The 24,873-nt window shown below is 36.3% G+C and overlaps 1 protein-coding gene across 1 annotated transcript; it reads left to right on the forward strand.

Moving 5' to 3' along the window:
• Window positions 1-500: 500 nt before the first annotated feature.
• Window positions 501-24,621, forward strand: LOC121908336 (calponin homology domain-containing protein DDB_G0272472-like). The gene is made up of 4 exons (XM_042428253.1): window positions 501-606; window positions 4,924-6,027; window positions 23,325-24,411; window positions 24,597-24,621. Exons 1-4 carry the CDS (start codon window positions 501-503, stop codon window positions 24,619-24,621), a joined length of 2,322 nt encoding a protein of 773 aa, XP_042284187.1.
• The last annotated feature ends 252 nt before the right edge of the window (window positions 24,622-24,873 follow it).

Raw genomic sequence — 24,873 nt, forward strand, 5'->3', positions numbered from 1 at the left:
GATTATTAAAAGTGAAGCATCAGTGTTAGAGCAGCATGTTACTGTTGTAGCTGCTGCAGGTGGAGCTAGTTTCAACTACTTTATATACAGTTAGCTCACTGAAACAAGTTCTGATGCACAAATCTGTTTACATTTTGTTTTTGACATTGGTGCATCTGCACTTCACCTCTGAGAGATCACGTGAGTCAAACTGTGTGGGCGGGACTGTGCTGCCTTCTCTTTCTTTCTGTTAAAGGACATTATGTTTCTGCAGGTGGCACTGTCTTTCTCTCTTCAGCCATGGTGACTTTTTATGCTACAACCTCTTATTTTTACATGACCAAATTGGCTAAACCAAATTAATTAACCAAACTAAACAAAAGAATAATTCAAACTAAACACAAGAGTAACTCGACACATTCACAAGATAAATAACGTTAAAAAAAGAGTTAGTCCCACACACAGCTCAGTTGTTTAGAGTCAACGGCAAGGCGGCCTACCACCACCCTAACAGCGCCACCATGGAAGCCCCCAGCAAACAGCAGCAAGCACGGCGACAGAGGGAGAGAGAGGCAGCCAACCAGTCGGGGACCAAGCGAAACTGTGGCAACAGCACAGCAGCAGCAGGTGCACACTAAGCACACAGAGCAGCAGCGGAGACACAGCAAGCAGCCGAAACAGCAGGACACAAAAGGAGACAAAAGGACCGGAGACAAAACAGCAGTGGCTCCAATCAGCTAACGAGGGTTCCCTAACATAAAACAAAGTCAGCGTTGCTACGCTAAACGATAGAATTAAGGGAGTGCAGACAAACAGACATTTTGGGACCATTTAAAAAAAAAAAATCCTTCTCCCAGACCCTCCTAGTGAAGGCTTGCCCCCCCTATCCATAAATCTCTAGTGACGCCCCTTTTTCTAAGTAGGAAGACAGCTCAACTCTGTACAAATGTTTCAGTTCAGAAAGACAAACCACCCCCCCAAAAAAACATGACCTGTCCATCAGACATGGTGGACGGCATTGTGACGTTCTCTTTCTTGAATCAGTAGCTGATTAAGTCCAAATTCCTGCAAACAGAAAGTCTTTTTATTGTCTTTTAATTAATGTTGGTTGTCAAACTGGAAACATGAAAAGCATCACCTCCTTTATTGCGGAGAATGCATTTCACCAGAAAAGAGCTCTGTGATAAAAAGTGAAGATAAGATAAAATGAGATAAAAGATGGACATTTATTCATTGAAGATGTAAAGTGTTGTGTGGCCTGTATAGTACTTAACTGTGTTGTATCTTTGATTCAACAGTATTTCTTGTTTCTTGTGTTTGACTGCATGGGCCTTGATGGAGATTAGTTCTTCTATCATCACAGCTGATAATGTTTAATTTCTTCACACCACTTTTTAAATGTTCAAAAACATGAATTGTGATTAAGTTGTAATCATTATCATTTTCCTCCACAGAGCTGACACACTGGTTTAACAGAGTGACTGAAAAGAATCTGTAGATGACAACATTGAGTGTTTTTTCTGAGTTTTGATGCATGTTTGCAAAATTAATAAAATCAATGTCTTCTGTCTTTCAAAGTACAGATTAAAAAAGTGGTCAGTGTTTATTTCAGATATTCTATCAAAGCCTCTGGAGATAAAGTGAAATAAGTGCAACAAATAAAATGATTTTATGAGCAGATTGGAAAGAGTGAATAACTATCTGTTGATAACTGAAGTAGTTAAATGTATAAATTAATCTGCTTCATACGTGATACTGATTACACTTCTTATTATCATATTATTATTATTATTATTATTATTATAGTTATTTTACAACTTGCTACATAACATAAACTGGTTGGTTTTGAATACATACTGTACTTGTAATAAGTGACTAATATTCACCACTTTTCATTCAGATGTCATCATGTACTTTGGACATTGGCAACTTTTTTAAAAAAAACTTGTCATTTTATAACAACATGTCTAAAAATTTGGATGGAAAGACTAAACATTGAACTGAACAAACAGGAAATTAAACAGGATGAAAAACACAAGTGAGAAAGACTCTTCAATGTGGGAGAAGATAAAGTTGACCCAGAAATAAAATATAGAAGATATTTGACTCAGAAATAAAATTCAATGGGGAAAATTAAACAAGACATTTGCAAAGAAATACTATAATATTTAATGTACTTACAAGACCAAAATATAGTATAATTCTACTCCCCAAAAGTATAACTTCAATATTTTTAAGTGTACCTGAAGTAATGTTTATACCATATGTACTACTCAAGTGGTTTTACAGTACTTTAGTATTCAACCTCTGAATACAGTAAATGGTAGAATCAACTTGGGTGACCTTTTGTGACTTTGGCTTTTAGACCTGATCTATAAATGAACAACAGACACCTTGATTTCACTCTGCTGGTCGTAAACAGTGTGAAGTGGGTATGGTTTTGTAAATCTCCATCTGTGTTCACCGTTTAACTGCAGCAAATGTCTCTTTGATGGTATCGATGGAGACGGTGCTTTCAGTTAAGAGAGTGAGAGTGACTGTGGACTTATGACATCCTGCCCAGCCACATTACATTTTCAGATAATTCCAGGAAATATAGCTACTTGTGTGCAAATTTTAAACACATAATTTTATGTACCAATCACTACTCGCAAATTATAATTCCTCCCCTCACCCCACCTTTATCACTCTAAAAAGTATTTAAACCATGTTTAAAGAAGTTCAAGTATGTAAGTATCTGTTGATTTATTTAAAAGTTCTGCAACAAGTGAAATCTAAAAGTGTTTTATAATCTAGTTAAGCAGCATTTGTTGTCAGTTGACATGTGCATCCATGTTTACTGACATCGTTTTGTGAAAAAGGACTACAAATTTCAATTCCGAGGGCCAGACACATTCAGTGTGTCCACAGGAGTGTTGGCAAATCAAAAGAACTGGTGTCATTTCTTGTAAATGTGGTTTAGAAGAACATGGTTAACCATTTACAGTTACCAGAAAGAATCCTGACAGTGGAAGAAGAATGATGTTGTACTTTGGTGTCAACAGCGTTTTATGGGTGTGGTTTTTTGCATGACATTATATAAAGCTGTTTAGTGGCAGATAGATTCTAAAATTTACCTCTTCACTTCAGCAGCAGATCTGCTCTTCTCTCTTGAAAACAAAAATCAACAGCAATATGTCTAAACCAGGTAAGTCAATATATAACTATATACTAATAACTTAAATTGAGAATTTATAGAAATCAGTAGCAAAATGATCATTTCTTTTAGTTTTATGTCCAGAGGTTAAATGTATAAATGTGTTTAAAAATATCAATACAGCTCTTCCTAAACATAAAGTGCTATTCATAAAAACAAAATGTAGATGACATAAAATTTAAAAAACAATTGACACACTGATAATTAAAAAAATAAGACAGATGCATCCCTCATCATTTCTTCTTTCTTTTGGCTTGTACCAAGGTTTAATAAGCTTTATACTCAGCCATGAGCCTCTTTATTGACACTTTTGCTCTTCTGCAGTGAAACTCCACTGACTGTAAATTAAAGAGTACGGTCTAGACCTGCTCCATGTGAAAAGTGCCCTGAGATGACTTTTGTTGTTATTTGGCGCTATATAAATAAAATTGAATTGAATTGAATTGAAAATTGAATTGACTGTATCAAGTTTATTACCAATGTCTTTCACTTTTTAAAATGTATTTAAATTTTTAAATCAGAACTGCAAAATACAGACTGCTACCATGTCAGCTGAACTGGACGCAGAAATAAAGGTTGTTAACAACCGCGCAGTAAGAGCCATGCTTCAAACAAAGCACAATGTAAAGCTATACAAATAACAGCTGGACTCATTCCTTCATGTTAGAAGCTGCAGGGCTGCCAACTCTCATGCACTGACTGTGAGACTCATGCAATTGACACTTTCCACGCTTAGGGCCTCTGCTCTCGATAGGATTTTAGGTACACTGCCATTTTAGGCTACACAATGTTTTTATAAACATAATTTCAAATATGAAACAGCCATTCTTTTGATGATCATTTCCCATCCTGATCCACCAAATTATAAACTGTTCTTGGTGCGTTCTTGGTTTTTATAGCATCCTAAATCTAATTAATAGTGCAGGTGGCTGTTTCTTGACTTAATCCAAGATATTAGGTGGTGTAGAAATGCAGGAAATTTAAAAAAAACAACATTTTTTTTAACCAGGCGCTCATGCTGAGAAGCATAGATCATTCTTATCCTATGTTTTGTAGAAAAATGTATTTAGCCAATATCTGCAGTGTATATCAAAAATGCTACCCAAACACAAATTAGCAAGAAAAAGTCTTGATTGACACCTTGAAAAAGGTGTTGATTTATAAGGACAGGAAGAGGTCGAGTGGATCAATTTACCACGAATAATGCTCATTTTATTATTAACAAAAGTAAATACGACTAAAATACCCCCCATCCCTGGAAACTAGTCTCACTCCTAGTTGAAGTCAAAAGTTGGCAGCTCTGGAAGCTGACAGTGGTTCATGACATGAGCTGCAGCAGTTAAAACCCCATGAAATAGGTTTGTGTGTCAGCGCAGCTCCGCCTGTGTTTCCAGGTGGTACGACCGGTAACGTCACCTCCATCCAGCCACAACAACAGTAACCGGAGGCCGAGACACAAATAAAACCAACCCGTTATTGACAGAGACAAATCTATAGTTGATCTCTGAAATCAGCAGCTGATCCAGATTCTGACGGCCAAACAGTAGCGTATTAAGCATGTTTTTTGCATTAAAAAGATAATTAGAAAAGGGGGTGGGAGGTGAAGGTGGAGCACACACAAACAGGATTTTGAAAAGGAGGCCAGCATGGGGTGGGGTATGTCGCCAGTGATTGTATCAGGGTGGCTATGGTTCCCTCTGGCCACCTATTGGCGCCGTCATTGCTGATTGTTTGTCCACCTTCCACAGTTTACAACAACAATGAACTGATCAGGATTGTGATGGTGGGGAAGACTGGAGCTGGGAAGAGCGCCACAGGAAACACCATTCTGGGACAAAAGTGCTTTAAATCTGAGTTCTCCTTTACATCTTTGACAAAATGCTGTGAAAAGGTTTATGGTGAGGTGGATGGACAAAAGATTGCTGTTATTGACACTCCAGGCCTGTTTGACACCAAGAACACTGAAGTGAAAACACTTAAAGATATTGCTCAGAGCATTTCTTATGCTTCACCAGGACCTCATATCTTCTTGATCATCATCAAACTGGGCAGATTCACAGACGAAGAAAAGCAGACGGTGCAGAAGATTCAGAAAATCTTTGGTGAGGAAGCCTATAAATACAGCATGGTTCTATTTACCCATGGTGACCTGCTCAACGGGAAACCTATTGAGGGATCCTTGGAGGACAGTGAAGATCTGCAGGAATTTGTGGCCAAATGTAACGGCCAGTACCACGTGTTCAATAATGAGGTGAAGGATCGTTCTCAGGTCAGTGAGCTGCTTGATAAGATAAGAAATATAAATGTGAAGAATGGAGGAAGCTACTACACCACTGAAATGTTCCAAATGGTAGAGAGAGCGATAGAAGAGGAGAAACAAAGACTCCTGAAAGAGAAAGAAGAGCGAAACCGCAAAGCGCAGGAGAAACTGAGAAAGGAATTAGAGGAAAAGCATCAGCAACAGTGGAAAGAAGAGCTGGAGAAACTGAGGAAGGCAGAGAGAGAAAGACAAGAAAAGGAACAGCTGAGAAAAATGGAGGCTGAGAGGGAGAAATATTTGAAGGCTGCTCAGGCAGAGAGAGAAAGACAAGAAAAGGAACAAAGAATCTTGAAAGAGAAAGAAGAGCAAAACCGCAAAGAGCAGGAAGAACTGGAGGAACGAGAGAAAAAGTATCAGCAACAGCTGAGAGAAATGGAGGCACAGAAGGAGAAAATGTTGAGGGATGCTCTTGACAGGGAAATGGAGGAAGAAATAAAAAAACTGAAAGAAGAACAGGATATGCAGGCCAGACAAGAAGCTGAGGAAAGCCCCCAGTTAATCCAATGGTTAAAAAAGGCAGTTAAGGAAGTTGGTAAAGTATTAGTTGGTATGGCTGTTGGAGCTTTAAAAAAAAAAGTTTTTATGTAGCTGTTGAAGCTACTACAGAAGTGGTGCAGCAGTTTTCTGGGCAATTTTCTTTTTGATTGTGGTGCACTGTAGCAGATTGAACTGTTGTGACTTATTGATCTTTTTTGTATTTCTCATCGGGCAGATTCTCTAATACTATCAGTTACTAATGAGTGTTTTATTATTGGACATGATTTGCAAAAAATTGTAGTTTGCTTAGATTTTAATGTTTGATATTTTCCTTTGATGATCTAGAACCCTCCTTCTAGGAGCTTAATATGCTGAGGTCCTAATACTTTTTAAAGACTGTTTGGAAAATGTATTATTGAAATATCCCATGTTTGAAATGAATTATAGTTTAATGAGTGATGTTATCCGATGGTTATCCGATGTATTTTAGAAAACTCACTTCATGTATGTCATCCTTGAGGTTGAACATCTACTGTAAGTAACACAGGGAAGTGTTTTGGGTGCTTATTATATTGGTGGACATGGTGGATGTGATTGTGATGTTCTCTTCCTTGAATGAGTTGTTGATTAAGTTTAAGTTCCTGTAAACACAAACTCTTTTTATTAATTAAAGTTGGCTTTCCAACTGGAAATGTGGAACATCACTTTAATGCATTTCATAGAATTTATTTCATCAGAAAAGAGCTCTGTGACATAAAGTGAGAGATTAGATAAAATGAGATAAAAGACGGACATTTATTCATTGAAGATGTAAAGTGTTATGTGGCCTGTATAGTACTTAACTGTGTTGTATCTTTGATTCAACAGTATTTCTTGTTTCTTATGTTTGACTGCATGGACCTTGATGGAGACTAGTTCTTATTTCATCACAGCTGATAATGTTTTAATCTGTTTGCATCACTTTTTCAATAAGAAGAAACGTGAATTGTAGTTGTAATCATCATTGTTATAATCAGTGGAGCGAGGATTTATCATTTTCCTCCACAGAGCTGACACACTGGTTTAACAGAGTGACTGAAAAGAATCTGTAGATGAAAACATTGAGTGTTTTTTCTGAGTTTTGATGCATGTTTGCAAAATTAATAAAATCAATGTCTTCTGTCTTTCAAAGTACAGATTATAAAAGTGGTCAGTGTTTATTTCAGATATTCTATCAAAGCCTCTGGAGATAAAGTGAAACAACAAGTGCAACAAATAAAATGACTTTATGAGCAGATTGGAAAGAGTGAATAACAATCTGTTGATAACTGAAGTAGTTAAATGTATAAATTAATCTGCTTCATACGTGATACTGATTACACTTCTTATTATCATATTATTGTTATTATTATAGTTATTTTACAACTTGCTACATAACATAAACTGGTTGATTTTGAATACATACTGTACTTGTAATAAGTGACTAATATTCACCACTTTTCATTCAGATGTCATCATGTGCTTTGGACATTGGCAACTTTAAAAAAAAAAAAAAAACTTGTCATTTTATAACAACATGTCTAAAAATTTGGATGGAAAGACTAAACATTGAACTGAACAAACAGGAAATTAAACAGGATGAAAAACACAAGTGAGAAAGACTCTTCAATGTGAGAAAAGATAAAGTTGACCCAGAAATAAAATGTAGAAGATATTTGACTCAGAAATAAAATTCAATGGGGAAAATTAAACAAGACATTTGCAAAGAAATACTATAATATTTAATGTACTTACAAGACCAAAATATAGTATAATTCTACTCCCCAAAAGTATAACTTCAATATTTTTAAGTGTACCTGAAGTAATGTTTGTACCATATATACTACTCAAGTGGTTTTACAGTACTTTAGTATTCAACCTCTGAATACAGTAAATGGTAGAATTAACTTGGGTGACCTTTTGTGACTTTGGTTTTTAGACCTGATCTATAAATGAACAACAGACACCTTGATTTCACTCTGCTAGTCGTAAACACAGTGAAATCAAGGTGATGTGGGTATTGTTTTGTAAATCTCCATCTGTGTTCACTGTTTAACTGCAGCAAACGTCTCTTTGAGAGTGACTGGAAACTTATCACATCACATTTTGCTGACATCAAGTTTGAACAACAGCCAGAAAAGATTGTCTCGGGGTCATTCATATCTGAGGGCCAGACACATTAATTGTGTCCACAGGAGTGTTGGCAATTCAAAAGAACTGGTGTCATTTCTTGTAAATGTGGTTTAGAAGAACATGGTTAACCATTTACAGTTACCAGAAGGAATCCTGAAAATGGAAGAAGGACATTGTACTTTGGTGTCAACAGTGTTTTGTGGATGTGGTTTGTTGCATGCTTGTTTTGCTGAGAATTGATCCCTCTGACTGATATACTATTATATATGACATCATTAGATTATTAATAGTGAAGCATCAGTGTTAGAGCAGCATGTTACTGTTGTAGCTGCTGCAGGTGGAGCTAGTTTCAACTACTTTATATACAGTTAGCTCACTGAAACAAGTTCTGATGCACAAATCTGTTTACATTTTGTTTTTGACATTGGTGCTTCTGCACTTCACCTCTGAGAGATCACGTCAGTCAAACTGTGTGGGTGGGACTGTGCTGCCTTCTCTTTCTTTCTGTTAAAGGAAATTATGTTTCTGCAGGCGGCACTGTCTTTGTCTCTTCAGCCATGGTGACTTTTTATGCTAACAACCCCTCAGTTTGCTCTTTACTTTTTCCATACAAACTATTAATTTAAAATCTGTATTTTTGGAGGGTATTTTTACAGGACAGAGCTACATGTGGAAGATAGTTGACCGGAACATAAAATACACTGGGGAAAAATAAACGAGACATGTGCAAAGAAATACATTTTACTCTAGCTTAAACTTAACTGAGTTCTGGGTGTAAATGTTCAATTAGACAGGAAGTGAAGGGCCATTGTTCTCTTCTCAAAATGAAAGTTTAACAGTGACATTTTTTAACCACCAAAGAGCAACACCGTGTGCATTATTTTAAAAATCAATCTAAATGTGCTGATATCTGTTTGCAGACTTTGTCTTGGTGCAGACTTGAACTTGAAAAAAAACATCAATTTCTGCTCTGACTAATCTGTGCCTGCATGCTCTCAAATGTTGACTTGCAGACTAAACAGTGAATGAATTTGTTTTGTGCTCGTTCATTTCTTTTGTTGTTTATATACTTCTGTAGGCGAGAAAGTAAATCATTGCCCTGGCCTGAAGCTTCTGTTTTATTTTAGATTCAGAATGACACATATTTATTTGTGATCCATAAAAATGTGATGTGTCTCCTAGATCTACTTTTTTATGTATATCACATATCATCATATGTTCTGACTACATTATTTTCCTGTATATTGCTGATAAACTAGTTTAATGGACAGATTGTGTTGAATAAAAAATGGAAGTGATTGTGAATTGACTTATTATGTACAGCAGGTTAAAACACTGATTGAGATTTTCTCTTCTAATCAGACATCAATGACTGGATGTGTTAACATAGTGAACATTTGCAAAAACTTAATATTTTTTTCTCCTGAAGAGTGAATGAAGTACTTTTATAATTGTTTTATTATGATATCATGATGATGACATGTGGCTTCATCTCATTTTGACATGAGTAATAATTATACAAAAAACTGTTAAATTTGAAAATTTCCACACTCGCTGTTTAGCAATCTATAAACACAGATTTCTGAATCATGACCCTCAGGGAGCTCGACTTCACAACACAGCATTGCACTATATTCATTAAATATTAATTAAATATTGCTGAATCCATGCCTTTGTTTGTAGTTGGTTTTGTTTTTTTTCAGATTGCAAAGGATGATGTTTCTGTTTCTCTCACACAGTATGTAATTCCAGGAAATAACAACACATCACATCTGTGTCATTTGATCAAATGAACTTGAATGCAGTTTTTTTTTTTAAGGGGAAATGAAATATACCATAACAATAACAAAATGAGAGGGAGGAAACTTATGATTTCTAAGCAGGGGTGTTGCTAGGCCTATTTTTGGAGGGCTTAAGCCCCCCATAAATGTTCTCTAGCCCCCCCAAAATAAATGTACATTATTAGTTTAAATCATCAGCAGGTTTCTCTTGTTCATTTTTCATTAAAATCGATCAAATTGTGCCATTGCATCCTGGGAGAGGCTGCTGCTGCTCTAATCTAGCATCTCCATTGGCTCTGCTGCCCACCCTGCAATTCCTGTACCATCTTTGGTAGAGACTGTAACGGTAGTCGGAAACCACTGAAGTTGTGACGAGATGTTGGCTAAAACTTTACCAAGACAAACATAACATACAGAGTGAAATAGTAAGTAGTTACAGAGTGAAGATACCAAGCTCCAATATGAATTTGTGGCAAATGATGGTCAATGTAGCGAGCTGTCAAGCTGTTACTGGTTTGTTACTTGCTTAACGTTACTTAACTTTAGGTTTAAGTGAGGAAAAGACAAGAGGATAGGCTGTATAACACTAAAGTTATACTAACTGGCTGACGAGCCAGCCAGCCAAAGTGTGAACAAGCCAAAGAGATAGAAATAATGTTATTGACAGCTCTTTACATACTTTGCTTTTATATGCCTCTTAAGTATTTCAAAACAATCATATCATTAGGCATAGATTATTGTTTATAATCAGTTAATGTCAGTGAAAAGGTCACATTGTGTTGATCATAACGCAATTTTATATCCCTCAATTCCTCAACCTGTAGATGGATAAACGACATTTCTTCAAAAAAAGGCAGCAGCTCTGCCGAAGGCCGGTCAGGTGAGAAGATTTTGCCAATTCAGACAAATACAAATTTAAACTGATTGATCACTCATTAAGCCTTGAGTTCTTGTAAATGTGAGTTTAATAAAATAATGTGTTTCTAAAAACAGGCGAGAGGAGGGAGAGGAAGAAGATGGAGGAGACTGACAGGGCTGAAGGAGCAGGTCTGATAGCCATTAACTAGCCTAAATGATTGTATGACATTTCTAGTTTGAGAGGTTCACACGTCAAACATCAGTCTGTGTATGAATAACATACTTAGGGCCTGCAACTTATCTGAGAGGAGATGGCATTCCTTGACTTCAATACCTTTGCTTGATGTGTGCCTGTTGTAAGAAGATGGAAAGCCTTTAAGTCAGATCTACTGTGTGTCAACTTGACCAAATAGCCATATTTTTGATTGATTTTACACCTATTGCTACTCTAAAAATTCATGACAAACAGACATCTTGGGACCATTTGAAAAGAAAAATCCTCCCCCCAGACCCACCTATCCATAAATCTCTAGTGACACCCCTTTTTCTAAGTAGGAAGACAGCTCAACTCTGTACAAATGTTTCAGTTCAGAAAGACAAACCACCCCCCCAAAAAAACATGACCTGTCGATCAGACATGGTGGACGGCATTGTGACGTTCTCTTTCTTGAATCAGTAGCTGATTAAGTCCAAATTCCTGCAAACAGAAAGTCTTTTTATTGTCTTTTAATTAATGTTGGTTGTCAAACTGGAAACATGAAAAGCATCACCTCCTTTATTGCGGAGAATGCATTTCACCAGAAAAGAGCTCTGTGATAAAAAGTGAAGATAAGATAAAATGAGATAAAAGATGGACATTTATTCATTGAAGATGTAAAGTGTTGTGTGGCCTGTATAGTACTTAACTGTGTTGTATCTTTGATTCAACAGTATTTCTTGTTTCTTGTGTTTGACTGCATGGACCTTGATGGAGACTAGTTCTTCTATCATCACAGCTGATAATGTTCAATTTCTTCACACCACTTTTTAAATGTTCAAAAACATGAATTGTGATTAAGTTGTAATCATTATCATTTTCCTCCACAGAGCTGACACACTGGTTTAACAGAGTGACTGAAAAGAATCTGTAGATGACAACATTGAGTGTTTTTTCTGAGTTTTGATGCATGTTTGCAAAATTAATAAAATCAATGTCTTCTGTCTTTCAAAGTACAGATTAAAAAAGTGGTCAGTGTTTATTTCAGATATTCTATCAAAGCCTCTGGAGATAAAGTGAAATAAGTGCAACAAATAAAATGATTTTATGAGCAGATTGGAAAGAGTGAATAACTATCTGTTGATAACTGAAGTAGTTAAATGTATAAATTAATCTGCTTCATACGTGATACTGATTACACTTCTTATTATCATATTATTGTTATTATTATAGTTATTTTACAACTTGCTACATAACATAAACTGGTTGGTTTTGAATACATACTGTACTTGTAATAAGTGACTAATATTCACCACTTTTCATTCAGATGTCATCATGTGCTTTGGACATTGGCAACTTAAAAAAAAAAAAAAAAACTTGTCATTTTATAACAACATGTCTAAAAATTTGGATGGAAAGACTAAACATTGAACTGAACAAACAGGAAATTAAACAGGATGAAAAACACAAGTGAGAAAGACTCTTCAATGTGGGAGAAGATAAAGTTGACCCAGAAATAAAATATAGAAGATATTTGACTCAGAAATAAAATTCAATGGGGAAAATTAAACAAGACATTTGCAAAGAAATACTATAATATTTAATGTACTTACAAGACCAAAATATAGTATAATTCTACTCCCCAAAAGTATAACTTCAATATTTTTAAGTACTACTCGAGTGGTTTTACAGTACTTTAGTATTCAACCTCTGAATACAGTAAATGGTAGAATTAACTTGGGTGACCTTTTGTGACTTTGGCTTTTAGACCTGATCTATAAATGAACAACAGACACCTTGATTTCACTCTGCTAGTCATAAACAGTGTGATGTGGGTATGGTTTTGTAAATCTCCATCTGTGTTCACCGTCTAATTGCAGCAAACGTCTCTTTGATGGTATCGATGGAGACGGTGCTTTCAGTTAAGAGATGGGAGGAGAGTGACTGGAAACTTATCACATCACATTTTGCTGATATCAAGTTTGAACAACAGCCAGAAAAGATTGTCTCGGGGTCATTCATATCTGAGGGCCGGACACATTAATTGTGTCCACAGGAGTGTTGGCAATTCAAAAGAACTGGTGTCATTTCTTGTAAATGTGGTTTAGAAGAACATGGTTAACCATTTACAGTTACCAGAAGGAATCCTGAAAATGGAAGAAGGACATTGTACTTTGGTGTCAACAGTGTTTTGTGGATGTGGTTTGTTGCATGCTTGTTTTGCTGAGAATTGGTCCCTCTGACTGATATACTATTATATATGACATCATTAGATTATTAATAGTGAAGCATCAGTGTTAGAGCAGCATGTTACTGTTGTAGCTGCTGCAGGTGGAGCTAGTTTCAACTACTTTATATACAGTTAGCTCACTGAAACAAGTTCTGATGCACAAATCTGTTTACATTTTGTTTTTGACATTGGTGCTTCTGCACTTCACCTCTGAGAGATCACGTCAGTCAAACTGTGTGGGCGGGACTGTGCTGCCTTCTCTTTCTTTCTGTTAAAGGACATTATGTTTCTGCAGGCGGCACTGTCTTTGTCTCTTCAGCCATGGTGACTTTTTATGCTAACAACCCCTCAGTTTGCTCTTTACTTTTGCCATACAAACTATTAATTTAAAATCTGTATTTTTGGAGGGTATTTTTACAGGACAGAGCTGCATGTGGAAGATAGTTGACCAGAACATAAAATACACTGGGGAAAAATAAACGAGACATGTGCAAAGAAATTCATTTTACTCTAGCTTAAACTTAAGCTGAGTTCTGGGTGTAAATGTTCAATTTGACAGGAAGTGAAGGGCCATTGTTCTCTTCTCAAAATGAAAGTTTAACAGTGACATTTTTTAACCACCAAAGAGCAACACCGTGTGCATTATTTTAAAAATCAATCTAAATGTGCTGATATCTGTTTGCAGACTTTGTCTTGGTGCAGACTTTAACTTGAAAAAAAAACATCAATTTCTGCTCTGACTAATCTGTGCCTGCATGCTCTCAAATGTTGACTTGCAGACTAAACAGTGAATGAATTTGTTTTGTGCTCGTTCATTTCTTTTGTTGTTTATATACTTCTGTAGGCGAGAAAGTAAATCATTGCCCTGGCCTGAAGCTTCTGTTTTATTTTAGATTCAGAATGACACATATTTATTTGTGATCCATAAAAATGTTATGTGGCTCCTAGATCTACTTTTTTATGTATATCACATATCATCATATGTTCTGACTACATTATTTTCCTGTATATTGCTGATAAACTGGTTTAATGGACAGATTGTGTTGAATAAAAAATGGAACTGATTGTGAATTGACTTATTATGTACAGCAGGTTAAAACACTGATTGAGATTTTCTCTTCTAATCAGACATCAATGACTGGATGTGTTAACATAGTGAACATTTGCAAAAACTTAATATTTTTTTCTCCTGAAGAGTGAATGAAGTACTTTTATAATTGTTTTATTATGATATCATGATGATGACATGTGGCTTCATCTAATTTTGACATGAGTAATAATTATACAAAAAACTGTTAAATTTGAAAATTTCCACACTCGCTGTTTAGCAATCTATAAACACTGATTTCTGAATCATGACCCTCAGGGAGCTCGACTTCACAACACAGCATTGCGCTATATTCATTAAATATTAATTAAATATTGCTGAATCCATGCCTTTGTTTGTAGTTGGTTTTGGTTTTTTTCAGATTGCAAAGGATGATGTTTCTGTTTCTCTCACACAGTATGTAATTCCAGGAAATAACAACACATCACATCTGTGTCATTTGATCAAATGAACTTGAATGCAGTTTTTTTTTTAAGGGGAAATGAAATATACCATAACAACAACAAAATGAGAGGGGGGAACTTATGATTTCTAAGCAGGGGTGTTGCTAGGCCTATTTTTGGAGGGCTTAAGCCCCCCATAAATGTTCTCTAGCCCCCCCAAAATAAATGTACATTATTAGTTTAAATCATCAGTCGGTTTTTCTTGTTCATTTTTCATTAAAATCGATCAAATTGTGCCATTGCATCCTGGGAGAGGCTGCTGCTGCTCTAATCTAGCATCTCCATTGGCTCTGCTGCCCACCCTGCAATTCCTGTACCATCTTTGGTAGAGACTGTAACGGTAGTCGGAAACCACTGAAGTTGTGACGAGATGTTGGCTAAAACTTTACCAAGACAAACATAACATACAGAGTGAAATAGTAAGTAGTTACAGAGTGAAGATACCAAGCTCCAATATGAATTTGTGGCAAATGATGGTCAATGTAGCGAGCTGTCAAGCTGTTACTGGTTTGTTACTTGCTTAACGTTGCTTAACTTTAGGTTTAAGTGAGGAAAAGACAAGAGGATAGGCTGTATAACACTAAAGTTATACTAACTGGCTGACGAGCCAGCCAGCCAAAGTGTGAACAAGCCAAAGAGATAGAAATAATGTTATTGACAGCTCTTTACATACTTTGCTTTTATATGCCTCTTAAGTATTTCAAAACAATCATATCATTAGGCATAGATTATTGTTTATAATCAGTTAATGTCAGTGAAAAGGTCACATTGTGTTGATCATAACGCAATTTTATATCCCTCAATTCCTCAACCTGTAGATGGACAAACGACATTTCTTCAAAAAAAGGCAGCAGCTCTGCCGAAGGCCGGACAGGTGAGAAGATTTTGCCAATTCAGACAAATACAAATTTAAACTGATTGATCACTCATTAAGCCTTGAGTTCTTGTAAATGTGAGTTTAATAAAATAATGTGTTTCTAAAAACAGGCGAGAGGAGGGAGAGGAAGAAGATGGAGGAGACTGACAGGGCTGAAGGAGCAGGTCTGATAGCCATTAACTAGCCTAAATGATTGTATGACATTTCTAGTTTGAGAGGTTCACACGTCAAACATCAGTCTGTGTATGAATAACATACTTAGGACCTGCAACTTATCTGAGAGGAGATGGCATTCCTTGACTTCAATACCTTTGCTTGAGCTGTGCCTGTTGTAAGAAGATGGAAAGCCTTTAAGTCAGATCTACTGTGTGTCAATTTGACCAAATAGCCATATTTTTGATTGATTTTACACCTATTGCTACTCTAAAAATTCATGACAAGCAGACATCTTGGGACCATTTGAAAAGAAAAATCCTCCCCCCAGACCCACCTATCCATAAATCTCTAGTGACACCCCTTTTTCTAAGTAGGAAGACAGCTCAACTCTGTACAAATGTTTCAGTTCAGAAAGACAAACCACCCCCCCAAAAAAACATGACCTGTCGATCAGACATGGTGGACGGCATTGTGACGTTCTCTTTCTTGAATCAGTAGCTGATTAAGTCCAAATTCCTGCAAACAGAAAGTCTTTTTATTGTCTTTTAATTAATGTTGGTTGTCAAACTGGAAACATGAAAAGCATCACCTCCTTTATTGCGGAGAATGCATTTCACCAGAAAAGAGCTCTGTGATAAAAAGTGAAGATAAGATAAAATGAGATAAAAGATGGACATTTATTCATTGAAGATGTAAAGTGTTGTGTGGCCTGTATAGTACTTAACTGTGTTGTATCTTTGATTCAACAGTATTTCTTGTTTCTTGTGTTTGACTGCATGGACCTTGATGGAGACTAGTTCTTCTATCATCACAGCTGATAATGTTCAATTTCTTCACACCACTTTTTAAATGTTCAAAAACATGAATTGTGATTAAGTTGTAATCATTATCATTTTCCTCCACAGAGCTGACACACTGGTTTAACAGAGTGACTGAAAAGAATCTGTAGATGACAACATTGAGTGTTTTTTCTGAGTTTTGATGCATGTTTGCAAAATTAATAAAATCAATGTCTTCTGTCTTTCAAAGTACAGATTAAAAAAGTGGTCGGTGTTTATTTCAGATATTCTATCAAAGCCTCTGGAGATAAAGTGAAATAAGTGCAACAAATAAAATGATTTTATGAGCAGATTGGAAAGAGTGAATAACAATCTGTTGATAACTGAAGTAGTTAAATGTATAAATTAATCTGCTTCATACGTGATACTGATTACACTTCTTATTATCATATTATTGTTATTATTATAGTTATTTTACAACTTGCTACATAACATAAACTGGTTGGTTTTGAATACATACTGTACTTGTAATAAGTGACTAATATTCACCACTTTTCATTCAGATGTCATCATGTGCTTTGGACATTGGCAACTTAAAAAAAAAAAAAAAAACTTGTCATTTTATAACAACATGTCTAAAAATTTGGATGGAAAGACTAAACATTGAACTGAACAAACAGGAAATTAAACAGGATGAAAAACACAAGTGAGAAAGACTCTTCAATGTGGGAGAAGATAAAGTTGACCCAGAAATAAAATATAGAAGATATTTGACTCAGAAATAAAATTCAATGGGGAAAATTAAACAAGACATTTGCAAAGAAATACTATAATATTTAATGTACTTACAAGACCAAAATATAGTATAATTCTACTCCCCAAAAGTATAACTTCAATATTTTTAAGTACTACTCGAGTGGTTTTACAGTACTTTAGTATTCAACCTCTGAATACAGTAAATGGTAGAATTAACTTGGGTGACCTTTTGTGACTTTGGCTTTTAGACCTGATCTATAAATGAACAACAGACACCTTGATTTCACTCTGCTAGTCATAAACAGTGTGATGTGGGTATGGTTTTGTAAATCTCCATCTGTGTTCACCGTCTAATTGCAGCAAACGTCTCTTTGATGGTATCGATGGAGACGGTGCTTTCAGTTAAGAGATGGGAGGAGAGTGACTGGAAACTTATCACATCACATTTTGCTGATATCAAGTTTGAACAACAGCCAGAAAAGATTGTCTCGGGGTCATTCATATCTGAGGGCCGGACACATTAATTGTGTCCACAGGAGTGTTGGCAATTCAAAAGAACTGGTGTCATTTCTTGTAAATGTGGTTTACAAGAACATGGTTGACCATTTACAGTTACCAGAAGGAATCCTGAAAATGGAAGAAGGACATTGTACTTTGGTGTCAACAGTGTTTTGTGGGTGTGGTTTGTTGCATGCTTGTTTTGCTGAGAATTGATCCCACTGACTGATATACTATTATATATGACATCATTAGATTATTAATAGTGAAGCATCAGTGTTAGAGCAGCATGTTACTGTTGTAGCTGCTGCAGGTGGAGCTAGTTTCAACTACTTTATATACAGTTAGCTCACTGAAACAAGTTCTGATGCACAAATCTGTTTACATTTTGTTTTTGACATTGGTGCTTCTGCACTTCACCTCTGAGAGATCACGTCAGTCAAACTGTGTGGGCGGGACTGTGCTGCCTTCTCTTTCTTTCTGTTAAAGGACATTATGTTTCTGCAGGCGGCACTGTCTTTGTCTCTTCAGCCATGGTGACTTTTTATGCTAACAACCCCTCAGTTTGCTCTTTACTTTTGCCATACAAACTATTAATTTAAAATCTGTATTTTTGGAGGGTATTTTTACAGGACAGAGCTGCATGTGGAAGATAGTTGACCAGAACATAAAATACACTGGGGAAAAATAAACGAGACATGTGCAAAGAAATTCATTTTACTCTAGCTTAAACTTAAGCTGAGTTCTGGGTGTAAATGTTCAATTAGACAGGAAGTGAAGGGCCATTGTTCTCTTCTCAAAATGAAAGTTTAACAGTGACATTTTTTAACCACCAAAGAGCAACACCGTGTGCATTATTTTAAAAATCAATCTAAATGTGCTGATATCTGTTTGCAGACTTTGTCTTGGTGCAGACTTGAACTTGAAAAAAAACATCAATTTCTGCTCTGACTAATCTGTGCCTGCATGCTCTCAAATGTTGACTTGCAGACTAAACAGTGAATGAATTTGTTTTGTGCTCGTTCATTTCTTTTGTTGTTTATATACTTCTGTAGGCGAGAAAGTAAATCATTGCCCTGGCCTGAAGCTTCTGTTTTATTTTAGATTCAGAATGACACATATTTATTTGTGATCCATAAAAATGTTATGTGGCTCCTAGATCTACTTTTTTATGTATATCACATATCATCATATGTTCTGACTACATTATTTTCCTGTATATTGCTGATAAACTGGTTTAATGGACAGATTGTGTTGAATAAAAAATGGAACTGATTGTGAATTGACTTATTATGTACAGCAGGTTAAAACACTGATTGAGATTTTCTCTTCTAATCAGACATCAATGACTGGATGTGTTAACATAGTGAACATTTGCAAAAACTTAATATTTTTTTCTCCTGAAGAGTGAATGAAGTACTTTTATAATTGTTTTATTATGATATCATGATGATGACATGTGGCTTCATCTCATTTTGACATGAGTAATAATTATACAAAAAACTGTTAAATTTGAAAATTTCCACACTCGCTGTTTAGCAATCTATAAACACTGATTTCTGAATCATGACCCTCAGGGAGCTCGACTTCACAACACAGCATTGCACTATATTCATTAAATATTAATTAAATATTGCTGAATCCATGCCTTTGTTTGTAGTTGGTTTTGTTTTTTTTCAGATTGCAAAGGATGATGTTTCTGTTTCTCTCACACAGTATGTAATTCCAGGAAATAACAACACATCACATCTGTGTCATTTGATCAAATGAACTTGAATGCAGTTTTTTTTTTTTAAGGGGAAATGAAATATACCATAACAATAACAAAATGAGAGGGGGGAACTTATGATTTCTAAGCAGGGGTGTTGCTAGGCCTATTTTTGGAGGGCTTAAGCCCCCCATAAATGTTCTCTAGCCCCCCCAAAATAAATGCATCTCCATTGGCTCTGCTGCCCACCCTGCAATTCCTGTACCATCTTTGGTAGAGACTGTAACGGTAGTCGGAAACCACTGAAGTTGTGACGAGATGTTGGCTAAAACTTTACCAAGATAAACATAACATACAGAGTGAAATAGTAAGTAGTTACAGAGTGAAGATACCAAGCTCCAATATGAATTTGTGGCAAATGATGGTCAATGTAGCGAGCTGTCAAGTTGTTACTGGTTTGTTACTTGCTTAACGTTAGTTAACTTTAGGTTTAAGTGAGGAAAAGACAAGAGGATAGGCTGTATAACACTAAAGTTATACTAACTGGCTGACGAGCCAGCCAGCCAAAGTGTGAACAAGCCAAAGAGATAGAAATAATGTTATTGACAGCTCTTTACATACTTTGCTTTTATATGCCTCTTAAGTATTTCAAAACAATCATATCATTAGGCATAGATTATTGTTTATAATCAGTTAATGTCAGTGAAAAGGTCACATTGTGTTGATCATAACGCAATTTTATATCCCTCAATTCCTCAACCTGTAGATGGATAAACGACATTTCTTCAAAAAAAGGCAGCAGCTCTGCCGAAGGCCGGTCAGGTGAGAAGATTTTGCCAATTCAGACAAATACAAATTTAAACTGATTGATCACTCATTAAGCCTTGAGTTCTTGTAAATGTGAGTTTAATAAAATAATGTGTTTCTAAAAACAGGCGAGAGGAGGGAGAGGAAGAAGATGGAGGAGACTGACAGGGCTGAAGGAGCAGGTCTGATAGCCATTAACTAGCCTAAATGATTGTATGACATTTCTAGTTTGAGAGGTTCACACGTCAAACATCAGTCTGTGTATGAATAACATACTTAGGGCCTGCAACTTATCTGAGAGGAGATGGCATTCCTTGACTTGAAAAGCATCACCTTCTTTATTGCGGAGAATGTATTTCACCAGAAAAGAGTTTTGTGATGAAAAACACAAGTGAGAAAGACTCTTCAATGTGGGAGAAGATAAAGTTGACTCAGAAATAAAATGTAGAAGATATTTGACTCAGAAATAAAATTTAATGGGGAAAATTAAACAAGACATTTGCAAAGAAATATTATAATATTTAATGTACTTACAAGACCAAAATATAGTATAATTCTACTCCCCAAAAGTATAACTTCAATATTTTTAAGTGTACCTGAAGTAATGTTTGTACCATATGTACTACTCAAGTGGTTTTACAGTACTTTAGTATTCAACCTCTGAATACAGTAAATGGTAGAATTAACTTGGGTGACCTTTTGTGACTTTGGCTTTTAGACCTGATCTATAAATGAACAACAGACACCTTGATTTCACTCTGCTAGTCATAAACAGTGTGATGTGGGTATGGTTTTGTAAATCTCCATCTGTGTTCACTGTTTAACTGCAGCAAACGTCTCTTTGATGGTATCGATGGAGACGGTGCTTTCAGTTAAGAGATGGGAGGAGAGTGACTGGAAACTTATCACATCACATTTTGCTGATATCAAGTTTGAACAACAGCCAGAAAAGATTGTCTCGGGGTCATTCATATCTGAGGGCCAGACACATTAATTGTGTCCACAGGAGTGTTGGCAATTCAAAAGAACTGGTGTCATTTCTTGTAAATGTGGTTTACAAGAACATGGTTGACCATTTACAGTTACCAGAAGGAATCCTGAAAATGGAAGAAGGACATTGTACTTTGGTGTCAACAGCGTTTTATGGGTGTGGTTTTTTGCATGACATTATATAAAGCTGTTTAGTGGCAGATAGATTCTAAAATTTACCTCTTCACTTCAGCAGCAGATCTGCTCTTCTCTCTTTAAAACAAAAATCAACAGCAACATGTCTAAACCAGGTAAGTCAATATATAACTATATACTAATAACTTAAATTGAGAATTTATAGAAATCAGTAGCGAAATGATCATTTCTTTCAGTTTTATGTCCAGAGGTTAAATGTATAAATGTGTTTAAAAATATCAATACAGCTCTTCCTAAACATAAAGTGCTATTTATAAAAACAAAATGTAGATGACATAAAATTACAAAAATAAGACAGATGCATCCCTCATCATTTCTTCTTTCTTTTGGCTTGTACCAAGGTTTAATAAGCTTTATACTCAGCCATGAGCCTCTTTATTGACACTTTTGCTCTTCTGCAGTGAAACTCCACTGACTGTAAATTAAAGAGTACGGTCTAGACCTGCTACATGTGAAAAGTGCCCTGAGATGACTTTTGTTGTGATTTGGCGCTATATAAATAAAATTTAATTGAATTGAATTGAAAATTGAATTGACTGTATCAAGTTTATTACCAATGTCTTCCACTTTTTAAAATGTATTTAAATTTTTAAATCAGAACTGCAAAATACAGACTGCTACCATGTCAGCTGAACTGGACGCAGAAATAAAGGTTGTTAACAACCGCGCAGTAAGAGCCATGCTTCAAACAAAGCACAATGTAAAGCTATACAAATAACAGCTGGACTCATTCCTTCATGTTAGAAGCTGCAGGGCTGCCAACTCTCATGCACTGACTGTGAGACTCACGCAATTGACACTTTCCACGCTTAGGGCCTCTGCTCTCGATAGGATTTTAGGTACACTGCCATTTTAGGCTACACAATGTTTTTATAAACATAATTTCAAATATGAAACAGCCATTCTTCTGATAATCATTTCCCATCCTGATCCACCAAATTATAAACTGTTCTTCATGCATTCTTGGTTTTTATAGCATCCTAAATCTAATTAATAGTGCAGGTGGCTGTTTCTTGACTTAATCCAAGATATTAGGTGGTGTAGAAATGCAGGAAATTAAACATTTTTTTTAACCAGGTGCTCATGCTGAGAAGCATAGATCATTCTCATCCTATGTTTTGTAGAAAAATGTATTTAGCCAATATCTGCAGTGTATATCAAAAATGCTACCCAAACACAACTTAGCAAGAAAAAGTCTTGATTGACACCTTGAAAAAGATGTTGATTTATAAGGACAGGAAGAGGTCGAGTGGATCAATTTACCACGAATAATGCTCATTTTATTATTAACAAAAGTAAATACGACTAAAATACCCCCCATCCCTGGAAACTAGTCTCACTCCTAGTTGAAGTCAAAAGTTGGCAGCTCTGGAAACTGACAGCGGTTCATGACATGAGCTGCAGCAGTTAAAACCCCATGAAATAGGTTTGTGTGTCAGCGCAGCTCCGTCTGTGTTTCCAGGTGGTACGACCGGTAACGTCACCTCCATCCAGCCACAACAACAGTGACCGGAGGCCGAGACACAAATAAAACCAACCTGTTATTGACGGAGACAAATCTATAGTTGATCTCTGAAATCAGCAGCTGATCCAGATTCTGACGGCTGGCCAAACAGTAGCGTATTAAGCATGTTTTTTGCATTAAAAAGATAATTAGAAAAGGGGGTGGGAGGTGAAGGTGGAGCACACACAAACAGGATTTTGAAAAGGAGGCCAGCATGGGGTGGGGTATGTCGCCAGTGATTGTATCAGGGTGGCTATGGTTCCCTCTGGCCACCTATTGGCGCCGTCATTGCTGATTGTTTGTCCTTTTTTTCAGTCGGCAGGTCTACACCTCCCACAGTTTACAACAACAATGAGCTGATCAGGATTGTGATGGTGGGGAAGACTGGAGCTGGGAAGAGCGCCACAGGAAACACCATTCTGGGACAAAAGTGCTTTAAATCTGAGTTCTCCTTTACATCTTTGACAAAATGCTGTCAAAAGGGTTATGGTGAGGTGGATGGACAAAAGTTTGCTGTTATTGACACTCCAGGCCTGTTTGACACCAAGGACATTGAAGAGGAAACAGATAAATATATTGCTCAGAGCATTTCTTATGCTTCACCAGGACCTCATATCTTCTTGATCATCATCAAACTGGGCAGATTCACAGACGAAGAAAAGCAGACGGTGCAGAAGATTCAGAAAATCTTTGGTGAGGAAGCCTATAAATACAGCATGGTTCTATTTACCCATGGTGACCTGCTCAACGGGAAACCTATTGAGGGATCCTTGGAGGACAGTGAAGATCTGCAGGAATTTGTGGCCAAATGTAACGGCCAGTACCACGTGTTCAATAATAAGGTGGAGGATCGTTCTCAGATCAGCAAGCTGCTCGATAAGATAAGAAATATTAATGTGAAGAATGGAGGAAGCTACTACACCACTGAAATGTTCCAAAAGGCAGAGAGAGCGATAGAAAAGGAGAAACAACGAATCCTGAAAGAGAAAGAAGAGCGAAACCGCAAAGAGCAGGAGAAACTGATGAAGGAAATAGAGGAAAAGCATCAGCAACAGTGGAAAGAAGAGCTGGAGAAACTGAGGAAGGCAGAGAGAGAAAGACAAGAAAAGGAAGAGCTGAGAAAAATGGCTGAGAGGGAGAAATATTTGAAGGCTGCTCAGGCAGAGAGAGAAAGACAAGAAAAGGAACAAAGAATCTTGAAAGAGAAAGAAGAGCAAAACCGCAAAGAGCAGGAAGAACTGGAGGAACGAGAGAAAAAGCTACAGCAACAGCTGAGAGAAATGGAGGCGCAGAAGGAGAAAATGTTGAGGGATGCTCTTGACAGGGAAATGGAGGAAGAAATAAAAAAACTGAAAGAAGAACAGGATATGCAGGCCAGACAAGAAGCTGAGGAAAGCCCCCAGTTAATCCAATGGTTAAAAGCCAAATTTCTTCAACTATTTGGGAAACTATTTAAAAAAAATGTTTTGATGTAGCTGTTGAAGCTACTATAGAAGTGGTGCAGCAGTTTTCTGAGCAATTGTGGTGCACTGTAGCAGATTGAACTGTTGTGACTTATTGATCTTTTTTGTATTTCTCATCGGGCAGATTCTCTAATACTATCAGTTACTAATGAGTGTTTTATTATTGGACATGATTTGCAAAAAATTGTAGTTTGCTTAGATTTTAATGTTTGATATTTTCCTTTGATGATCTAGAACCCTCCTTCTAGGAGCTTAATATGCTGAGGTCCTAATACTTTTTAAAGACTGTTTGGAAAATGTATTATTGAAATATCCCATGTTTGAAATGAATTATAGTTTAATGAGTGATGTTATCCGATGGTTATCCGATGTATGTAAGAAATCTCACTTCATGTATGTCA

Source organism: Thunnus maccoyii, chromosome 12 (assembly GCF_910596095.1).
Source record: "Thunnus maccoyii chromosome 12, fThuMac1.1, whole genome shotgun sequence".
Classification (NCBI taxonomy): Eukaryota; Metazoa; Chordata; class Actinopteri; order Scombriformes; family Scombridae; genus Thunnus; species Thunnus maccoyii.